This window comes from Pelobates fuscus, chromosome 3 (genome assembly GCF_036172605.1).
Source record: "Pelobates fuscus isolate aPelFus1 chromosome 3, aPelFus1.pri, whole genome shotgun sequence".
Classification (NCBI taxonomy): Eukaryota; Metazoa; Chordata; class Amphibia; order Anura; family Pelobatidae; genus Pelobates; species Pelobates fuscus.
Genome location: NC_086319.1, coordinates 11,789,630 through 11,811,080, shown reverse-complemented (window position 1 = coordinate 11,811,080; position 21,451 = coordinate 11,789,630). Strand labels below are relative to the sequence as shown.

Below are 21,451 nucleotides of genomic sequence, written 5' to 3'. Positions count from 1 at the left end.
TCTTTTCCATGAACACTGCGTGATGACGGTTTAAAGGGGGCGTGTACAAGTATGATTGACAGCTCTATTGACAAATCAGCGAGCGTTGGGAGGTGGGTGTCGGTACGCCAGGATGATTGACATGTCTCTGGGCTAATCAGCGGGCGCAGGGGGCGGGACTTGTCAGTGGGGCTGCGTGCTGTCTCGGAAGCTTTAGTAACTCGCTGTGTCCTTGCTCAGATTCCGCTCCTGTCACCGGCAGAATGGGGGCCCAGCTCAGCACGGTAAGCGGGCACCGGGGAGGGACAGACCGACTGGGCGTCACCCAGCCACCCACCCCAACCTGTGCCTCACACCCCAATATACCGCCCCCCCCCCTCCCTGTACCCCAATATACCGCCCCCCCTCCCTGTACCCCAATATACCGCCCCCCTCCTCCCTGTACCCCAATATACCGCCCCCCTCCTCCCTGTACCCCAATATACCGCCCCCCTCCTCCCTGTACCCCAATATACCGCCCCCATCCTCCCTGTACCCCAAAACACTGCCCCCCTCCCTGTACCCCAATAAACCACCCCCCTCCTCTCTGTACCCCAAAAAACCGCCCCCCTCCATGTACCCCAATATACCGCCCCCCCTCCCTGTACCCCAAAACACTGCCCCCCCTCCCTGTACCCCAATATACCGCCCCCCTCCCTGTACGCCAATATACCGCCCCCCTCCTCCCTGTACCCCAATATACCGCCCCCTCCTCCCTGTACCCCAAAACACTGCCCCCCCTCCCTGTACCCCAATATACCGCCCCCCTCCTCCCTGTACCCCAATATACCGCCCCCTCCATGTACCCTGATATACCGCCCCCTCCTCCCTGTACCCCAATATACCGCCCCCCTCCATACCGCCCCCCTCCTCCCTGTACCCCAATATACCGCCCCCTCCATGTACCCTGATATACCGCCCCCTCCTCCCTGTACCCCAATATACCGCCCCCCTCCACCCTGTACCCCAATATACCGCCCCCTCCATGTACCCCAATATACCGCCCCCTCTCCCTGTACCCCAATATACCGCCCCCTCCCTGTACCTCAATATACCGCCTCTCCCTGTACCCCAATATACCGCCCCTCCCACCCTGTACCCCAATATACCGCCCCCTCCCTGTACCCCAATATACCGCCCCTCCCACCCTGTACCCCAATATACCGCCCCTCCCACCCTGTACCCCAATATACCGCCCCTCCCACCCTGTACCCCAATATACCGCCCCCCTTACCCCAATATACCGCCCCCCCTCCCTGTGCCCCCAATATACCATCCTACTAGCCAGGTATCACCCTGTGCTCCCCACTATGCCTTCTCCCACACTATAACCCCACCATGCCACTCCCACTCTGTGGCCCCCACCGTGCCATCACTAGAATAGTGGATTAGAGCTACCCAGGTAACCTGGCACCTCCCTTGTTTTCTTTGTGAGTCACGTTAATCTTAAAAATCACTTTTTTGGTAGAGGAAAGCTCTTGGCACCCTGGCATTGCTGGCACTCCTCTAACTATGACACACTGTCTCGCAAGGCTGGCATGTGTATAGGTAACCTGGCATCACGATTGCATGCCTGCTTCAAACCTGGAACCAATGGCATTGTGCCTTCTATGTGCCCTGTGTACCAGGAGCCCGCAGTTAGTCTGGCACCAGGTCTGTTACACTGTTTGCTGGGAAAACGCCTCATTTCCATTTATATGTGCAGAACTGAAAGATGTGTTGGATTTGTTTAGAAAATATCAGCTTGGTCTAACCTGCAGAGCTTACACTTAGCTGATGCAGAGAGGTCTTGGTGTGTGTGAGTTAATGTTTGGGGGTCAGTCTCTGTACAATACGTAGATGCCATGTTAATGATTAGTCGTTGGAGGAGCTGGCATTGTCTGCTGTGGGTACTAAATCTTCATATTGCCCAATGATTGCCGCAGCATTGCTTCCACCGTACAGTGATGCCACCATACTGATACATGCTCCTGCCTGCATGCATTGAGCATCCTCGAATTATTGCCCGAAGTAACGCCAACTGCTGGCATTGTGCCCCTGTCAGCATGTTGGAGGTTTAATTTAGTTCTGTGACATGTTTAACCCGGCCTTAAACTGAAAGTGTTTCACTATAGCAAGTGTGTTCGTTAAACCAAATATTTCTCATTTTTAACATTTTACATTTTCACCTACCATAGGAAAAAAAAACAAATCTGACATTTGGCCAATTCAGATTCAGTCTGCTCTTTGCAGCTTTAGCAAGATTTCCGAGGTCGTCGTATGACTTTACAGAATGTTTTTATAACGGAAGTTGCGTCCTTGCAGCTCATCTCCCCTGAAATGATGGCTTGAACACAGAAGGTTATTTGGAAGGAGATCAGGAGGACATGTTCTTATAACCGGTCCATAAAAGCCGCTCTGCGCACTGCGTGTTCTCAGAATCCTTCCATTCTGCCCATTTATTATTTAGCAGGAACGGCGATGGATTACCATAAAATGTGCGTTGGCAGACTAACTGATCAATTTAATAAAAATGGTTATTGATCAGAAAACATGCTCGCCCTCTCCAAACTGTGAATGGATCTGCATATATTAACTATTTTAACATATATATTTTAATTTTTTATTTTATTAATTATTGACATTTAGCGTATTAAAGTAACTGTCATTTTTGTTGAATATTTCTGTTAATAACCCAACGCTCTGACATCACAACAGGCAATTCAGGAGTATTTGATTTTGAAAAAATGTTCCTGCTTTGCTGTAGTCACAACTTTTATTTATTTATCTTTGCTGGAATCCAGCAATTTGTTTAGTTTTTTGTTTCAATCAATGAAGTCGTGTGATTTTGCAGTTCTGGTTAGATTTAACACTAGATGTCAGAAGGCTACAGGATACGATATTCTGTGATGGACAATGTGAATACTGTGTGTTCGGAAACTATTTCACGGTGACTAATGGGGAAAGCATTGGAAGCGCAGCTGAGTCATCGTGAAAGTCCTGTCAAATCTTCGCTAGAACACTGTAAACAGCTGCACTGCATATCCCTCCTCTGCCATGCAATGCGCTGTGTATCCCTCCTCCGCACTGCAAATCCCTTCCCGGCGCACTGCGCTGCATATCCCTCCTCTGCCATGCACTGCGCTGTATTCCCGGCGCACTGCAAATCCCTTCCCGGCGCACTGCGCTGTATACCCCTCCTCTGCCATGCACTGTGCTGTGTATCCCTCCTCCGCACTGCAAATCCCTTCCCAATGCACTGCGCTATATATCCCACCTCTGCCATGCACTGCGATGCATATCCCTTCCCGGCGCACTGCAAATCCCTTCACGGTGCACTGCGCTGTATACCCCTCCTCTGCCATGCACTGCGCTGCTGTATACCCCTCCTCTGCCATGCACTGCGCTGTATATCCCATCCCGGCGCACTGCAAATCCCATCCCGGCGCACTGCGCTGTATACCCCTCCTCTGCCATGCACTGCGTTGCTGTATACCCCTCCTCTGCCATGCACTGCGTTGCTGTATACCCCTCCTCTGCCTTGCACTGCGCTGCTGTATATCCCCACCTCTGCCATGCACTGCGCTGTGTATCCCTCCTCCGCACTACAAATCCCTTCCAGACGCACTGCGCTATATATCCCACCTCTGCCATGCACTGCGCTTCTGCCGCGTGTGCGTGTTTTTATTTTATTTTTTTTGGGGGGGGGGGGGGGGGGGGGTTTAAACAGATTTGACATTCCAATACAAAAGGAATAAAGACACCAGCCCCAGCATTGTTGCAGTGTTATACAAAGAGTGAAATGAGAAGGCCCCCATGAGCTTGCAATCGGAAGGAGCTTGTGGGAGGTTGGGTAGGGTGTGAAGTTGAGAATTTTCTTTGGCACCATAGAAAATAATGATTGGGCTGTGTGCTATTAAAGGGGCACTCCGCAAAGCGAACACCAGCCCACTTCTGCTTGTTGGTTGTGTGGGGTTTTCGTTCTGTTCCATATGCCCACCGCTGACAACCTGGACTATCTTTCCTTCTTGCTGGCAATCAAAGCGCCAGTTGCTGAGGGGCACCATAGGACCACGATTGCAGCTGCATGGCCAGCCTCAGGTAAATAGTCCGACATCGGATCACTTTCAGGAGTCTTTGAAAAATATGCAATGACCCAGAAAAGTGACAGATCTGCTATAATGCATTGATTTAGACTCTAGGAGTTGCAGTTGTTCACATTCCACAGTAAAAAGTCAATACAAGTCCTAGAATACCTTATTTTACTAATAAAATCTAAGTACCAAACCAAGATTGGTCAAGTCACTTCCTGGTGTCGTGGAGGTCCCAGCTGATTTTGCACAGCCTAGCGATTTGCAGTACATGCTGAAACAGCCTATGCCAATTATTATTATTATTATTATTATTATTATTATTATTACAATTGTGATACATTTAGAATGGACCAGTTCCAGCGTGGCATGTTTAAGGATTTGGTGTTGGTTAGAATGGTGCGTGATGAGTGGGCGCGTGCTTTGGACGGTCTTCCATTACTCGACTCTAAATGTTGTTGTTTGGGTTTTGGTTTTTTTTTCCCCCCCTCCAAATTCTGTTATTTATTAATTTACCCAATCTCTGTATGTGCGCGGCATTTACACTGACACATTTAGGCCAGATAACTGATTTGGAAGAATTGTCCACCTCAATGTGAGCTCTCAGATTTTATCCCACAAACCTCTAACATTACTTTATGCAACTCCAGCAGTAGTTTATGACGTGTTACGTGCCATTTATTGACTCTCATTGAACCATGCATAGTGTTTGCTTGAACCTGCAGACCATGTCCACCCGTGGCACAGTGTAGGTAGAGGTTGGCATGGTTATTGCCCCCTAGCATATGTGTGTCGAACCAAACCTATTGATTGCAGTTACAAGGAACCTCTCCCTGTGTAACCTTTTGTAATGAACGTAGCTTGTCCCTTTAAGCCCTTCCACGTTCTATCACATGCTTTGTTTCCATATGTTAATGTGTCAGATCATTATCCATCCCGTTTGTAACAAGATCACTCTTTATAAATATGTTACCATTGTGATCTAGTCTTTTGCAAAGTCCCCAAGGGGTTGAAATATTGCTGAGTTCCCTTCCTGGCTGGTGGAATAAATGTACGATTACAGGTGGTCCTCACTTTACGAACTACCTGTTTTACGGCCATCTCTATAGGGTGGGATTCAAGGGATTCCCCACATTGGAGCACTACGTAGACCTGCTCTCTTGCGCATTCTCTCTTATCGACCAATTCGTTTTACAACCAGGTCGTAAGAACGGAACCTGGTCGGTAAGTGAGTGTCTGTATAACGCTTACAACGGTGCAAACATTAAAGTCCCTGACAAGTTAAATTCTTCAATTCAATAAAAAAAAATTGTATTTTATTTATTGTAGCGCTTTAACAAAGACATGAACCTAAAAAGGGGGAAAAAACAACAAGGCGTGGAACTAGGTGTTAAATAAAGTAATTTTCTACCCTCCATCCCAAAGGAGTTCCTGTCTCTCCTCCTATCACATACTACTCGCTTAAAGGAGTGTTGAGGGGAGTTTTTGGCCCCTCGTAATTTCGGTGGAGGTACCCTGGATGATTTTAAAACCTCTATCTTTTTATATATATTCTTTTTTTGCAGTGCATATAACTGATACAAACAGGCTTGAGGTGCCCCGAAAGCAGTCCTCAGGCTTTACTTCGCTTTACATGCGGGTCATGTGAATGGCATGCACAATTTTATATTATAGGCAAGCTGAAAGGTAATCAGGTGTACTGATGAGACGGTGACGTGGAAAACGTTGTATATCAGTGGTTCAGGAACAGGCTTAAACTTCCATTATGTCACATAGAGAAGAAATTAAATCACAGGATTAGGAAACATGCGTGTGTGTAGGTTTAAATGATAATGATTATGAGTAGTGAACCTCCGTGGGTATTACGTGAGTGCGTTTGCTCGCTTTTACTGAGGGATCAGGCAAGGGTTGTATGTAGAGCTGGTATAAGCTGCAGCTCAGTTGATGTGGTGGTAAGCCTGATAGCTTATGTATGTGGGGGGTTGGGAGGGAGGGAGTTAGCATAGATATAGTCACCAACATTCATGGAAGAGAGATTATGTCCTGCAGAGTTAGTGGCTGTAGGTGGCCGGGCAGCGGTCAGTAATGAGCATGGGGCTGGCCGCCTGCTTGCTGTGTAGTCACCCCTTTCCTTGGGGTGGGAACCGTGTCTGCGGCATTGGGGGTTCCCGTTGGTATTCGGTCCGCCGGGAGTTGTCTGGTTGCGCCCTCCAGCTCCGGGACGGTAGCACGGCCGGCATCCTGTGTCCACGGACTCGGGTACCTCTAGGGTCCGGATCCTTCCCTATCGGGACAGCTCTGGAGGCCTTGGTGTTGGTGTTGCGTCGCCTTCGGCGGGCCGGTCTCCGCCTGTGTGGTTGATGCACTGGGGTTGTTCCTTTAATGTCCGCCGGCCCAGATGGGCTAGCATCACGTTTTGTAGGCTGCTTTACTAAGGCTTTGCCCGAGGGTGGCCCAGTCCCTCGCCGGTCGGCGCTGTCACGTTGGCCCCCCCATGCTCCTGCTCTCCTGCTTCCGCTGCTCTATCACTTGCCGGGCCATAATTCGTGCCCAGAAGGCTGTGAACAGGTCGTTCAGGCGGATGGTGAGTGAGTCGCTTGTGCTGGGGCTGCATTCCGCTGGCCTTTCTCCTCCACCAGGCTGCACGTCCGCCATTTTTGTGTGGCGTGCTACCTGCAGGCATGGTGCGTGGTTGGGGCTGGTTTCTGCGTGGGAGGTCCACAGAGGTACGCTGGTCAAGGCTGTTTGGACCGGGAAAACCCCCACCGGTCCGAAGGGGGGGGGGGCGCCTTGCGGGTGCTGCATGCGTTTGCGGGCCGGGAGAGCGGCCGTCTCTCCCCTGCCCTGCTTGGTGCAGGCCCCAGGCCTCAGGTCGGTCATTCCGGCAGGTATTCTAGGCGTGTGGGGTATCCCCCAGGTCGCCAGCTTCTGCAGAGCAATTTGTGGTAGATTAGGGTTCAGGATTGCACAGATTGCCCCTGGTTTCAGCCAGTATTCAGGCCCAGGCCAAGGAGCCCATAGCATGTGCGACTGTACAGCTTCACAGTCAGGCCACGCCCCTAAAACCTCTATCTTGTGAGTTTTTACTTTATCAAGAGCATACAATGTTTAATTTATTGTATTACACGGCTGTGTTTTATTTTGTCACAGGTTCAGCTGGCTTCCCATATATTTGTTAGATTATGTTTGTGTTTAGACAGATCGTTCACCAATTCTGACCCACCAGCTGAAGAAAACACGACACACTGAACCTTGGCTGTGCGGCCGGTGTATTGCCCTGAATGGAGCCCTGGCTGTGCGGCCAGTGTATTGCCCTGAATGGAGCCCTGGCTGTGCGGCCAGTGTATTGCCCTGAATGGAGCCCTGGCTGTGCGGCCGGTGTATTGCCCTGAATGGAGCTCTGGCTGTGCGGCCGGTGTATTGCCCTGAATGGAACCTTGGCTGTGCGGCCGGTGTATTGCCCTGAATGGAGCCCTCGCTGTGCGGCCGGTGTATTGCTCTGAATGGAACCCTCGCTGTGCGGCCGGTGTATTGCTCTGAATGGAGCCCTCGCTGTGCGGCCGGTGTATTGCTCTGAATGGAGCCCTCGCTGTGCGGCCGGTGTATTGCTCTGAATGGAACCCTCGCTGTGCGGCCGGTGTATTGCTCTGAATGGAACCCTCGCTGTGCGGCCGGTGTATTGCTCTGAATGGAGCCCTCGCTGTGCGGCCGGTGTATTGCTCTGAATGGAGCCCTCGCTGTGCGGCCGGTGTATTGCTCTGAATGGAGCCCTCGCTGTGCGGCCGGTGTATTGCTCTGAATGGAGCCCTGGCTGTGCGGCCGGTGTATTGCCCTGAATGGAGCTCTGGCTGTGCGGCCGCTGTATTGCCCTGAATGGAACCTTGGCTGTGCGGCCGCTGTATTGTCCTGAATGGAGCCCTGGCTGTGCGGCCGCTGTATTGTCCTGAATGGAGCCCTGGCTGTGCGGCCAGTGTATTGTCCTGAATGGAGCTCTGGCTGTGCGGCCAGTGTATTGTCCTGAATGGAACCCTCGCTGTGCGGCCGGTGTATAGCCCTGAATGGAACCCTCGCTGTGCGGCCGGTGTATTGCTCTGAATGGAACCCTCGCTGTGCGGCCGGTGTATAGCCCTGAATGGAGCCCTCGCTGTGCGGCCGGTGTATTGCTCTGAATGGAGCCCTCGCTGTGCGGCCGGTGTATTGCTCTGAATGGAGCCCTCGCTGTGCGGCCGGTGTATTGCTCTGAATGGAGCCCTCGCTGTGCGGACGGTGTATTGCTCTGAATGGAGCCCTGGCTGTGCGGCCAGTGTATAGCCCTGAATGGAGCCCTCGCTGTGCGGCCGGTGTATTGCTCTGAATGGAACCTTGGCTTTGCGGCCGGTGTATTGCCTTGAATGGAGCCCTCGCTGTGCGGCCGGTGTATTGCCCTGAATGGAACCCTCGCTGTGCGGCCGGTGTATTGCCCTGAATGGAACCCTCGCTGTGCGGCCGGTGTATAGCCCTGAATGGAACCTTGGCTGTGCGGCCGGTGTATTGCCCTGAATGGAACCCTCGCTGTGCGGCCGGTGTATTGCCCTAATTGGAACCCTCGCTGTGCGGCCGGTGTATTGCCCTGAATGGAACCCTCGCTGTGCGGCCGGTGTATAGCCCTGAATGGAGCCCTCGCTGTGCGGCCGGTGTATTGCCCTGAATGGAACCCTCGCTGTGCGGCCGGTGTATTGCCCTGAATGGAACCCTCGCTGTGCGGCCGGTGTATTGCCCTGAATGGAACCCTCGCTGTGCGGCCGGTGTATAGCCCTGAATGGAACCCTCGCTGTGCGGCCGGTGTATAGCCCTGAATGGAACCCTCGCTGTGCGGCCGGTGTATTGCTCTGAATGGAGCCCTGGCTGTGCGGGCGGTGTATTGCCCTGAATGGAGCCCTGGCTGTGCGGCCGGTGTATTGCCCTGAATGGAACCTTGGCTGTGCGGCCGGTGTATAGCCCTGAATGGAGCCCTGGCTGTGCGGCCGGTGTATAGCCCTGAATGGAGCCCTGGCTGTGCGGCCGGTGTATTGCCCTGAATGGAACCCTCGCTGTGCGGCCGGTGTATTGCCCTGAATGGAGCCCTGGCTGTGCGGCCGGTGTATTGCCCTGAATGGAACCCTCGCTGTGCGGCCGGTGTATTGCCCTGAATGGAGCCCTGGCTGTGCGGCCGGTGTATTGCCCTGAATGGAACCTTGGCTGTGCGGCCGGTGTATAGCCCTGAATGGAGCCCTGGCTGTGCGGCCGGTGTATTGCCCTGAATGGAGCCCTCGCTGTGCGGCCGGTGTATAGCCCTGAATGGAACCTTGGCTGTGCGGCCGGTGTATAGCCCTGAATGGAGCCCTGGCTGTGCGGCCGGTGTATTGCCCTGAATGGAACCCTCGCTGTGCGGCCGGTGTATTGCCCTGAATGGAGCCCTGGCTGTGCGGCCGGTGTATTGCCCTGAATGGAACCCTCGCTGTGCGGCCGGTGTATTGCCCTGAATGGAGCCCTGGCTGTGCGCCCGGTGTATTGCCCTGAATGGAACCTTGGCTGTGCGGCCGGTGTATAGCCCTGAATGGAGCCCTGGCTGTGCGGCCGGTGTATTGCCCTGAATGGAGCCCTCGCTGTGCGGCCGGTGTATAGCCCTGAATGGAACCTTGGCTGTGCGGCCGGTGTATTGCCCTGAATGGAGCCCTGGCTGTGCGGCCGGTGTATTGCCCTGAATGGAACCCTCGCTGTGCGGCCGGTGTATTGCCCTGAATGGAGCCCTGGCTGTGCGGACGGTGTATTGCCCTGAATGGAACCCTCGCTGTGCGGCCGGTGTATTGCCCTGAATGGAGCCCTGGCTGTGCGGCCGGTGTATTGCCCTGAATGGAGCCCTCACTGTGCGGCCGGTGTATTGCCCTGAATGGAACCCTCGCTGTGCGGCCGGTGTATTGCCCTGAATGGAGCCCTGGCTGTGCGGCCGGTGTATTGCCCTGAATGGAACCTTGGCTGTGCGGCCGGTGTATAGCCCTGAATGGAGCCCTGGCTGTGCGGCCGGTGTATTGCCCTGAATGGAGCCCTCGCTGTGCGGCCGGTGTATAGCCCTGAATGGAACCTTGGCTGTGCGGCCGGTGTATTGCCCTGAATGGAGCCCTGGCTGTGCGGCCGGTGTATTGCCCTGAATGGAACCCTCGCTGTGCGGCCGGTGTATTGCCCTGAATGGAGCCCTGGCTGTGCGGCCGGTGTATTGCCCTGAATGGAACCCTCGCTGTGCGGCCGGTGTATTGCCCTGAATGGAGCCCTGGCTGTGCGGCCGGTGTATTGCCCTGAATGGAGCCCTCACTGTGCGGCCGGTGTATTGCCCTGAATGCTCCACTTTTTTATTTTTTATTTTTTTTTACTGAGATTTCCAAGAAAAAGGAAAGAAATGTCAGGTTACCGCCACACTGGATGGATGCGCCGCTGGTTGCAGGAATAAACTGGAGCCCAGCAACTGGGGGCAAGTAATGTGTGTTTTTTTTTTTTTTTTTTTAAAGGCCTGGGAAATTCTAAGCCCTGTTTTAATCTATTCCGTGTTTTGTTTTTGTTTTTTAAGCCAGTCACGATCAGTGTGAGCCAATCAGCCCCTCTGTGTGTGTGTGTGTGTGTGTGTGTGTGTGTGTGTGTGTGTATGAATAGGCATGGCTTGTGTTCTAATGATCTCACACATAAATCTTGTTTCTATTTCTGTCCTGGCTTCAGGAGAGCGAATAAAGGTTACAGGACTTAATTAGAAGAAATTTTTGATAATTTCCTTAAACTGTACCCACTCACACCCTCCAGCACCTCAAACCCTTCGGCTCTACCCACAAGCTTTAGTTTTAGAAGATTCACAGGTTAAATGGATTTTGAGGCGTCCCTACAATCTCAGGTTAAAGGGGACCCTTCAGTGCTCGAATACAAATATAAATTAATCACTGTTTACTAGAAACGCCCCCATTGAAAACTTGATTGCATATAAATCAACATTTTCCACTTGTAAAAGCTCCAGATCTCTTGTGTGCAGCCTTGCAAGCCCTCCCCTTCTAACCCCGCCCAGGCTTTCTTTTGCTGTCCAATCACAGACTTTCAAATACTGCTCAATGAGAAGTCTTTTGCAAGGCTGGTGCTCTGTGCAATTGCTGCCTCTTGAGTGTAGCTCCACTGAGCTAAATAAACCACAAAGTAACAGGACAACTTGTCTGACAATCAGGGGAGTGTAACAAGGTTAATTTAGAAAAGTGCCAATTTCTATTGAAATCTGAATATTTTGTCAAATGGGGGAGGGGGATGAGAGAGCGGACGTGTGTGTGTGTGTGTGTCCAGCCCCTGCTCTGCCGTACATAAATAATTTCATTATTAGACTTTTACATATAATCTCTAACCCACCACTTCCCCTCGGCACAGAATGGCTAGGCGTTGTGTAATACACATTTTTAGTTTGTGTGGGGTGGAGGAGGGGGGCTTTTCGCATGGCAGGGTGGGTCTTTAGATTAATAACCCTATACCTTCAGGGTTAATCGCTGGTTAATAATCTATTATCTTGATTCATAATGTATACCAAGATGTTGTTTAAATAAAGCACCTCTGGCTCCGTCTTTGTCTATTGGCCACAATTCTGTTTGTGAATTTTTTGTTTATTTGATTATTTATTGTTTGTAAGTAATGTAGTATCTGTTTACACTCGGTCTCTCTTTCATTTTACATGACTAGCGAACGCTGGCTATCCTTTGAGGAGTATATTCAGTCTGGTCGTATTTATCCCCATATTGTAGGATGTTGACGATTTTGTCTATATATTATTGTGGGTCTAGTTTTTGTTCTCTGCGCCTCTTGGTTCCATTTCCAAACCAGCTTCACTGATCAGCGGCGTGGGTCGGCCAGCATGCATGTCAGAGAGGTCTTTTGTGCTGGTTACATTTTTGCACAGTATGGCATTCCCCAACCCCTGCATACCCTTGACATTCCATGGATTTTACAGTTTTGAAACCAGTTGGAATGTGAGTTTACAGTGCGGCTGCCCGTCTGGCCCTCGACGCTCTTGCATCAATTTGCAGACTGAGGTTCGCGACTGTGAAGGTTGTCTAATAGTTTTGCCAGAAATCAGAGCTGTTCATTGCAATAACTGGTTTGGAAATGTTCTCTCCAGATACGTAGACTTGCAGAGAATGGGATTTAACTGATATTTTATTTTAATTCCAGCTCGGAAGAATCGCAAGTTTCCCATTCGCGATAATTTATGGCATTTTCCTGAGAATTTTTGGCAAGCGTGCCCCTGCCATCACCTTGGAGAGTGCGGACATCAAATACCCCCTACGACTTATTAGCAAAGAGGTAAACTTCCCACTCTATTTACTGAAATCCAATAAATGCGTTTGTAAATTGCATTTTTTTTGTGCGTGTGCGATATTTAAGTCTTCAGGTATTTCATTATCTAAAAATCTGTTCCAGGAAATCAGCCATGACACTAGAAGATTCCGCTTTGCTTTGCCTTCTCCTGAGCATATCCTGGGTCTTCCGATCGGTAAGTGATGTCGGCTTATCTTCTACAATATAGATGGCATATGATGATCAATGGGAGCCTTTAAGGGGACTCATTAGACTGGAATTTGCATAGCGGGCTTTATGGGTGTTGCAGTTCAAATGAAAGGGCCCACAAAAAAACATGAATTACCTGTGCAGTTTGTGATGGGTGAGAAGAGGCAATGCTGCCGGCATTATGAAAACACGCAGCGCTTCACACGTAGGTACCTCAGGGTCCCTTTAAATAATTAAAGCAGAGTTGGCACTACTCTAATTAAAGGGAAACTCCAGTGCCAGAAAAACGATCTGTTTTTCTGGCACTGGAGGGTCCCTCTCCCTCCCACCCACCAATCCCCGGTTACTGAAGGGGTGAAAACCCCTTCAGTCACTTACCTGGGACAGCGGCGATGTCCCTCGCCGCTGTCTCCCCCTCCGCGACGCTCCTCCTAATGATTACGTCGGCCGGTGGGCGAGACTAATCTCGCTCACCGGCCGAGGAGACCTAATGCGCATGCGCGGAAATGCCGCGCATGCGCATTACGTCTCCCCATAGGAAAGCATTGAAAAATCATTTCAATGCTTTCCTATGGGGTTTTGAGCGACGCTGGAGGTCCTCACACAGCGTGAGGACGTCCAGCGACGCTCTAGCACAGGAAACCTGTGCTAGAACCCAGGAAGTGACCTCTAGTGGCTGTCTAATAGACAGCCACTAGAGGTGGAGTTAACCCTGCAATGTAAATATTGCAGTTTATGAAAAACTGCAATAATTACACTTGCAGGGTTAAGGGTAGTGGGAGTTGGCACCCAGACCACTCCAATGAGCAGAAGTGGTCTGGGTGCCTGGAGTGTCCCTTTAAATCAAGGCGGCACTGATATGTACGGGATTGACTGTTGTTTTTTACTTGTTTATGAGGCGCAGTGTTGGCTTCTGACATTTTCCAAGCAATAAACCAATAATAACAGTCTGGGGAGCAATGTGACACATGCTGGTCTGAATGTACCCATTGTTGACAAAAATACTAACTAGAATTTCAGAACTCCTGCATCATAAAAATGGAGTGCAGTGATCCACGTATAGCATTGCCGCTGGCTGAGTGTTATGGGAGTGTGTGGATACTCTCAGACAGGGAATCCTCTTTCAGGTTAAGTATAACATATAAAAACGTTATTTACTGATCCACGAGCTGGATCAATGGAAATTGCACATACAGACTTCAGGCACCATGACCACTTCAGATCATGGATGCTAGGAGTAACCCTTTCAATGTGCGCAATTCAAGGTTTAGGAAACCTTTTATTTTAATCAATATTACGTGATTTTCTGTCCCTGACTCTCTGCGCTCGTTACAAAGACCCTTATTATTTATGTTTTACACCCCACCTCCTATAGACTGTAAGCTCGATTGAGCTGGGTCCTCTTCAACCTATTGTTCCTGTAAGTTTATTTGTAATTGTCCTATTTATAGTTAAATCCCCTCTCATAATATTGTAAAGCGCTACAGAATCTGTTGGCGCTATATAAATGGCAATAATAAATAAAAAATAAATAAATTATCAATCCCTTCTTTCATCATGATTTCAGGGCAGCACATCTATCTGTCGGCCAGGATCGACGGCAATCTGGTGGTTAGACCCTACACACCAGTATCCAGTGATGATGATAAAGGCTACGTAGACCTTGTTGTGAAGGTGAGATAATCGACAGCCTGCATTAATTATTACTTGGAGCCACCTGACTTTTATTGAAATTATGAGCATTTAATCATTCCCATGGCTTATGGACCTACATTAAGCCCTACTTCAATACCAGTTTGTTCATAGACCTACAGCATCACCTCAGAGCACCCCAATACCAATGGGTTTATAGACCTGTAACACCCGCTTAGAGCACCCCAATAACGGTGGGTATATATACATACGCCCATTCAATACCGGTGGGTGTCAGCCTAGTTTTGTATATAGGAAATTAACTCTAAATCTGGGTTAGTTACACAGCTATCTACAGATTAGATGTTTAGTTGTGTTTTTATATTTCTAGGTATTTTGTAGAATTTTTCATATCATTCTTAATCTATGTGATCCAAAAAGCCCTTTAAACTGTGTCCCAAATTATATTGTATTTTAGATGGAAAATAAGCCATAATTTGACACCACCCTGACTCGTGCTGCAGTTAATCTCCCTGGGTTGGTGACGGGTTGCTCTGCACTTGATACAAGTCATTTGTAAATAAGGAGTGACCCTACTCGTGGTGACTCGGATTGTAGGCATTGAAGTGCAACATTCCCAGCTTTAAGATGACGTTTCTTTCAGATCTACTTTAAAGGAATCCATCCGAAGTTTCCCGAGGGAGGGAAGATGTCTCAGTATCTGGAAGGTCTTAAAATAAATGAAACTATTGATTTCCGGGGCCCAAGTGGTCTGCTGGTTTACAAAGGAAAAGGTAAAATATTTGTTTAATTCTACAGTTTATCAGACAGACTGCATTTCGCCGGGTCTCTCTGTGCGTTTCGCGCAGGCCCGGGGCTCGCCGGGTGTCTTTTTTTCACGCAGGCCAGGATTCTGAACACTTGGAAGAGAATTACATTTTATTTTATTTCTTTAGGAACATTTGAAATCCGCCCTGATAAAAAGTCTGCCTCAGTCAAAAAGAACGTGAAGCACCTGGGTCTGATTGCTGGTGGAACCGGTAAGTACTTAGGAGCTTTTGGATCCCCCGTCAACCACAAGGTGTCTAAATTTGGTAATTTTTTTTTCTTTCTTCTTTTCATTCTTCCCCAGGAATAACCCCAATGCTGCAACTCGTCCGTGCCATAACCAAGGACAAAGATGACAAAACCACCTGCTACCTGCTGTTTGCTAACCAGGTATGTGAGTGTGGTTATTAACCAATTATCTGCCAGGACGTTCTACGCACAGCGCATGCAGGAAATGACTTGTTTGTCCTTGCACATTACTTTGCTCACACTAGGCATGTCTGATTAAAATAACTAAAATACTCGAACATTTCAATAAAATCAGAAATAGCTTCTGGAAGGTAGCTTCAATAATCGAAATCTCCTGCGATGATTAGATCAGGAAAATAAATCTTTCCTTGGGGATTGAGCTATAATCACTGTAGCTGGTCTGCTCCGGAGGGAAAGGGATACCTGGCGGAGACACTCACAGTATCGTAGCTTTGTCACAACCCTCATTAAGTATGAGTCTCATCACAGAGACTTTGCGGTTAATATTGCACTGTAATAAGCGAATACCCTGAAACGTGACGTTGTTTGTTTCCGCAGAGGGTCTCGCAATGTGCACTGTAGGCCGTATTCCCTAAACTTTGAAATTTTGTGAATTTAAATCCAAATGGTAAAATTTAGGGAACATAAAGATACAGCTGATCAGGGAAAAATGCTCGATTTGGCTATTTTTATTTTATTTTATTTTTTAATTTTGCCTTTTGTATTTACATTTTAAATATAAGTAAATCCTGTTTTTTATGCTAGTTAAAGGAACATTCTAGTATTGGGAATACAAACCTGTCCCTCTCTATGGAGTTAAGATGTCTTGCTCCCCTTCTCTCCTTTGTTGCGCTGGTGCTATTGGTCATGCGCGGCAAAAGGCCGCAAAAATCAGCAACTCCCCATAGAGATGTATTGACTCCATGCATCTCTATTGGGAGCGTTCAGCATCTCAATGCAGAGCATGGACACGCTGAATGTAGGTGCTGTACATTGAGCAGCACCGAAACAGGAAGCACATCTGGTGGTTGTCTGACTGCGCCTAGAAACAAAATAAGATAAAAACTAGGGCAGCGCTACAAGCTGCAGTTGTTCACACAAAGTGCTATCAAAAGCTTTATCTAAAAGACAACAGACAGAATTGCAAACGTTTTGGGTTCTCCCCTTTCTCAATGCATGTCCTTCCGAAACACTTGCAATTCTGTCTGTTGTCTTCAAATAAGCCTTATTGTAGCACTTTGTGTGCACACCTGCAATCTGTAGCACTGCCCTCATTTGTTCTTATTTTGTGTATTGTATACCCTGCGCTGAGCTGCAGAGGGAGGTGCATGCAGCACAATAGGAACTCCTCTCTTATTTTTGTATATCTCCCCTTCATTGTGGCCATGTCTGCTCATAAAGACGTTACTAGGCAGCAATTAAAAGTTTTTCAATTGAAAACCCACAGGCTACAGACACCAGAACTGCTGTATTGGTAGTACTATAGTCACCCCCTGCTTGGGCTGAGGCTCACAATCCTTTGCCTTTTCCAGACCGAGAAAGACATCCTGCTCCGAGACGAACTGGAAGAGATCCGAGTGAATCACCCCAGGTTTAAGCTGTGGTACACACTGGACAGAGCGCCGGAGGGTAAGACTCGCACCTTGCAGTCATTTCCTGAATTGGGGACTGCTGTAAAACCACCACCAATAAATACCCACACCCAACCCTTAGTGTAACCATCTGTCTGTTCCCACGAATCCCCAGTTGACCGTGTTTAACCCCCTGTTGTGTATTTGTGTCTCTAGTCTCTGAGCATCCAAAAACTAAATCTGCTACAAATTGTGTCCAATGTTTTCATACGAAACACGCAACTTGCATACTGATCAAACTCCCATCACTCCTAGAGTGTCCTCATGGGTTAGAGTATTCAGCCACAATGTACAAACAAAATTAGCCCTGTGCCAGTTTGTGTCCTCTGAGTGCTTTGCCTTGATGTTGGCAGGTGAGCTTACACTCTATGGCTCTGCAGTTTTATTTTTAACACATCCAATGATATGGTGGGTGTTTTATTTATTTTTTTACATAAAGAGTACTTTCCATTCCTGACCTCATGATTTCCATAGTGCACGGAGCTCTTTCTTTATGCAGGGCCCAGGTTTGCCTTTGCTGCTATTATGGTTGCAGGAGGTTCTGTAGGCCCATGATCTAGCTTAGTTTGTAATTCTCTGGTTAGTTTCAGCCATTACTGTGATCTAATACCTGTATCTCTCTTTCCAGACTGGGATTACAGCCAGGGCTTTGTCAATGAAGACATGATTAAAGCGTTCATTCCTGCCCCCAGTGATGATGTTCTCATCTTAATGTGTGGTCCACCACCAATGATCCAGTACGCTATTAACCCGAGTCTGGACAAGCTGGGCTACCCCCAGGACCAGAGGTTTGCCTATTAGAAATGTCCCTGGCCGGTCAGGAGTGGGAGATGGACGCAGTAACTGGGATCGAATGGAAACGTTTCCTGCAAGGAGTTTGAGAAATGCCTTGTTAATCACTAAGTGGGTTTTATTAATCTGTGCCCGCGATGGGCTGTATCACAAAATATCGACATTCAGTTTATAAATTGTTTGGCTTTTTCTCCAGCAATCTGTGACCAGCGAAAGGACATCCATGTACTGAATGCGATTAATAATATAACCGCGAAACTGAAAGGTTTTTCTTTTGTTTGTTTTTTATGTACTCTGTTCTGGTTGCAGTTGTCTGTGGTTCTTTGTAAATTTGCACTTGCAAGTCTCTCTCGTAATCTTGAAAGTATTGCTCCTCGTTTGTGATCAGGAAGTGATAAACCCCGCACACGGCGTGGCTGGGAGGCTGTAAGAGGCAGTTACAGGGTCCAGTGTAAATACTGGTCCAGTAGCAGCGTCTTTTTAAAAGTGGAGCAGTCACCATGGAAACCAATGGAAGGTTCCTTCTGATTGCTGCACTTTTAGAAGTTTCCTGTGGAATTGCTGCAGAAAGTGGAAATGAATTGATTTGTCCCTTGTATAAGTGAGAGCAGGAGTTTGGGGGCCATGGGGGACGGGATCTCACAGAAATTAGCCATGCCCCTGCCACACTTGATTAATTCACTGCATGAAATATACTGACACGCAGCACCTTTCTATATCATTCACAGCTTTAACTTTTGTGCCGATTTGCTAGTTCTTCGATAAGACCAGTCACAAGGCTGACACACCTTCCCTCGATCAGGCCTTTATTTTTATTATAGAATTTATTGCACTTTCCACGTAAACACGCCCTCTGACTCGTAGTCACTATAAATCTTGTGTTTTTTTCGTCGCACTCGCAAGTCTTGCCTTTGGAGCATTTAGAATGTTTCCTTGTTTGCACTAAAACGTGGCTCCTTTTTAAATGTTAATTCTTTGCCTTTTTAAAGAATTGTAAAGTGTTATAATCTTTCAAATATAAGCATTTCTGAAATTGTGTTTGCGTGTCTGTAAGCAGTGCTAATTATCGGTTTGTCTGCTTTGCGATTGGCCTGCCACGTAACCTACATGTGGGCTGTGCTGCACGTTTGTGACTATTCGTGTCCCGTATTCCTTTCATTGTTTGTAGGTATGTAAAATGTGCTACAGCGGGTGTAGTAGGTTTCATTTTGATGATACAGTGCATAGCTGATCTGATTGGCTGAGCACTGTTCACACAGATCGCACATTATGAGCTTGGAATGCTTTTATCCTAATGCTTATAATTTTGCAGCAGCTGAGGTATTGTTTAAGATTATTCACAGCTAGAACACCTTTATCAGGAAGGGTCAGCAGAACCAGTATATGTAACCTTTTTGCTATTAAAGTATTTAATGGAATCTCCCATCCGTTCTGGTGACGTAACATAACGTCCTCATGAAACGTGTCTAATTGTTACTGAGGTGCAGACGTTAAGCACAGTATTCTGAATGAAAAAATTTAAGATTATTTTTTTATATTTCATCTAGAACTGTACCAAGAATTTTGACACCAGGCAGGATTTATATTTTCAGAATAACTTCTAACTCTGAATTGTAAAATTATGTGTTCTATTAACCTGTTAATATCTGTGTGTTTATTTAACACTAACATGGTGTGCAGGGGATTGTGCTGTGTTCATGGGAATCTAGCTTCATTTGTTGGCTTTGCCGCCGGACATCCATATTTGGATTTTCCATAAGGTAGACCAATTCCCGCCATAGCAGAGATGTGTAACAGCCGTGCCAATCATCCCCAGAGCCCAAGTGATGGGTGATTTTAGTTTAAACTAGCGCGACACCTGTATCTTACCAAACCGCGGTGTATCCCAGAATCTCATTTCAAAACCCTGAAAACATGACACCATTCATTAAATGGAGATTTTTTTTTTTTTGTTGTACGTTTGGAACAGACTTTCAAATTTTCGATCAAAATAGAGGAGTGGGGGGAATCAATCTTGTCTGCATCTTGTCTAGTTGGCCGCAAAGTCTCCAAACATACTGTTTAATGAATAGGTCCAAATAGCAGATAATCTAACTGAGATTTGACATGCAGTTTAGGATTTTCGTCCCCCTTGATAATTTGCCCTATATTTGGTAAATCTGTCAGTTTATTGAATACCTCCTTCCCATCGCGAACACACAGTCCAATATGTGGAAAGCTGTCCTGTCAGATTCCTGTGCAGAACAAGCCTGTAACCGTTAAATCGGTGACAACTGACTGTTAATACTCCTGTTTACAGGTTAGGGTGCAGTCTTACTGTTACTATTAGACCCGTGGCATTGCATGCTGTCATCAGATGGGGGGAGCGCCTGCTATTCTGGTCTCGGTTTGCTGATTTGCAAATCATACATTCATTGCTATAACGTCTCCTGTTTATAGTCCTGGTGAAGTGCCTTTTTGTATCTTCCTTCTCGATAATGTATCAGAGACAACCTATAACTAAATAGTGTAACCTTTACCAAAGAACCTTTTCAATATCAATATTAAAGGTGCATTCGCTTTCACTCCGTGTTCTGTGATTATTTGTAGAAAAAAAAACTAAATTCAAATTAACCAAATTATCCATCACCTAGTCCTAGGTTGATCCACACATCGGTGTCCAAGGAAGATCCAAAAGAAGGTAAAAAGCTGCGGTTTAGCCAATTCCCATTATGCCACAAACGGGGAAATCCTTCTTGATTCTTAAATGGTAAATTGTTTCCTGGTAGAGGTGTCTCTTTACGGCCGAGCACTTTGTTTGGAAATAATTGGCAAAACATTTATTTGAAACCTGCGATGCGTAGCTGGCCAGTAAATATAAATATGTATAATAGGCAATTTATCTATTTATTGCTTTTCAGACAAACGTAAACATATACACTATTTTAAGAGTGAAAGGGGTAAAACAATCAAGATTCACTTTTTACTTTCCATAATTAAAATATCTATTTGTATTCATTTGTTTCTTGAAATTGACTTTAAGTTGACATGTAGCATGGATACATTGGGTAAGAAATTCGTTTTGGCATCTAAAGGTTCCACGAAAGTCTGACTCATTTAAAAAAAATAATAATTATTAATTCCCCTAACTCCTTATTGAAACCACTGCATCCCAACTGAGGGCATTCCTGTCTTGCACGGTTATTCCCAGAACCAGGAATTCATGAAACTGTGATTTGTGATGAACTGACTATGAAATTATAAAACGTGTTACAGAGAGCTGACATTTCCCACGATTCAGTGGTTTTGGCCGATGTTGTAGTACACCTCTAGTCTCCCCTACTGTAAAATAAATGCCAGCGTATCCCATTGTTCCAGGAAAACAATTCAGATCTGATATTCTCTGCGTCTGTCAAACAATGCGCGGTCTGACTGGAACAAAATGATTTGACAAAGCGTGCCAGGTCACAGCACAAAAAGCAATTACAAAAACTCCTAGAATTTGAAGGAGAGCTCTAAATAACAATCTCAAATAGGTTGCCAAAGTGGTAACTGTGCCTAGCGGGTCCTGCCGCTGCCCCTGATTTAATTTTAGGAATGGTTTGATGTAAACTAGGATGGGACAGCCCACTTGTGGCTGTAATGACTGAGTGCTAGGCTCGCTGCCTAGGGGTTCTCTTTGACTCCGACCTCTCCCTCACGCCTCATGTT

At 47.5% G+C, this 21,451-nt stretch overlaps 1 protein-coding gene across 1 annotated transcript; it reads left to right on the top strand.

Moving 5' to 3' along the window:
* Positions 1-160: 160 nt before the first annotated feature.
* LOC134602142 (NADH-cytochrome b5 reductase 3) lies at positions 161-20,333 on the top strand. The gene is made up of 9 exons (XM_063446701.1): positions 161-263; positions 12,294-12,425; positions 12,543-12,615; positions 14,197-14,303; positions 14,926-15,055; positions 15,218-15,301; positions 15,394-15,479; positions 16,871-16,967; positions 17,598-20,333. Exons 1-9 carry the CDS (start codon positions 243-245, stop codon positions 17,768-17,770), a joined length of 903 nt encoding a protein of 300 aa, XP_063302771.1. The 5' UTR covers positions 161-242; the 3' UTR covers positions 17,771-20,333.
* The last annotated feature ends 1,118 nt before the right edge of the window (positions 20,334-21,451 follow it).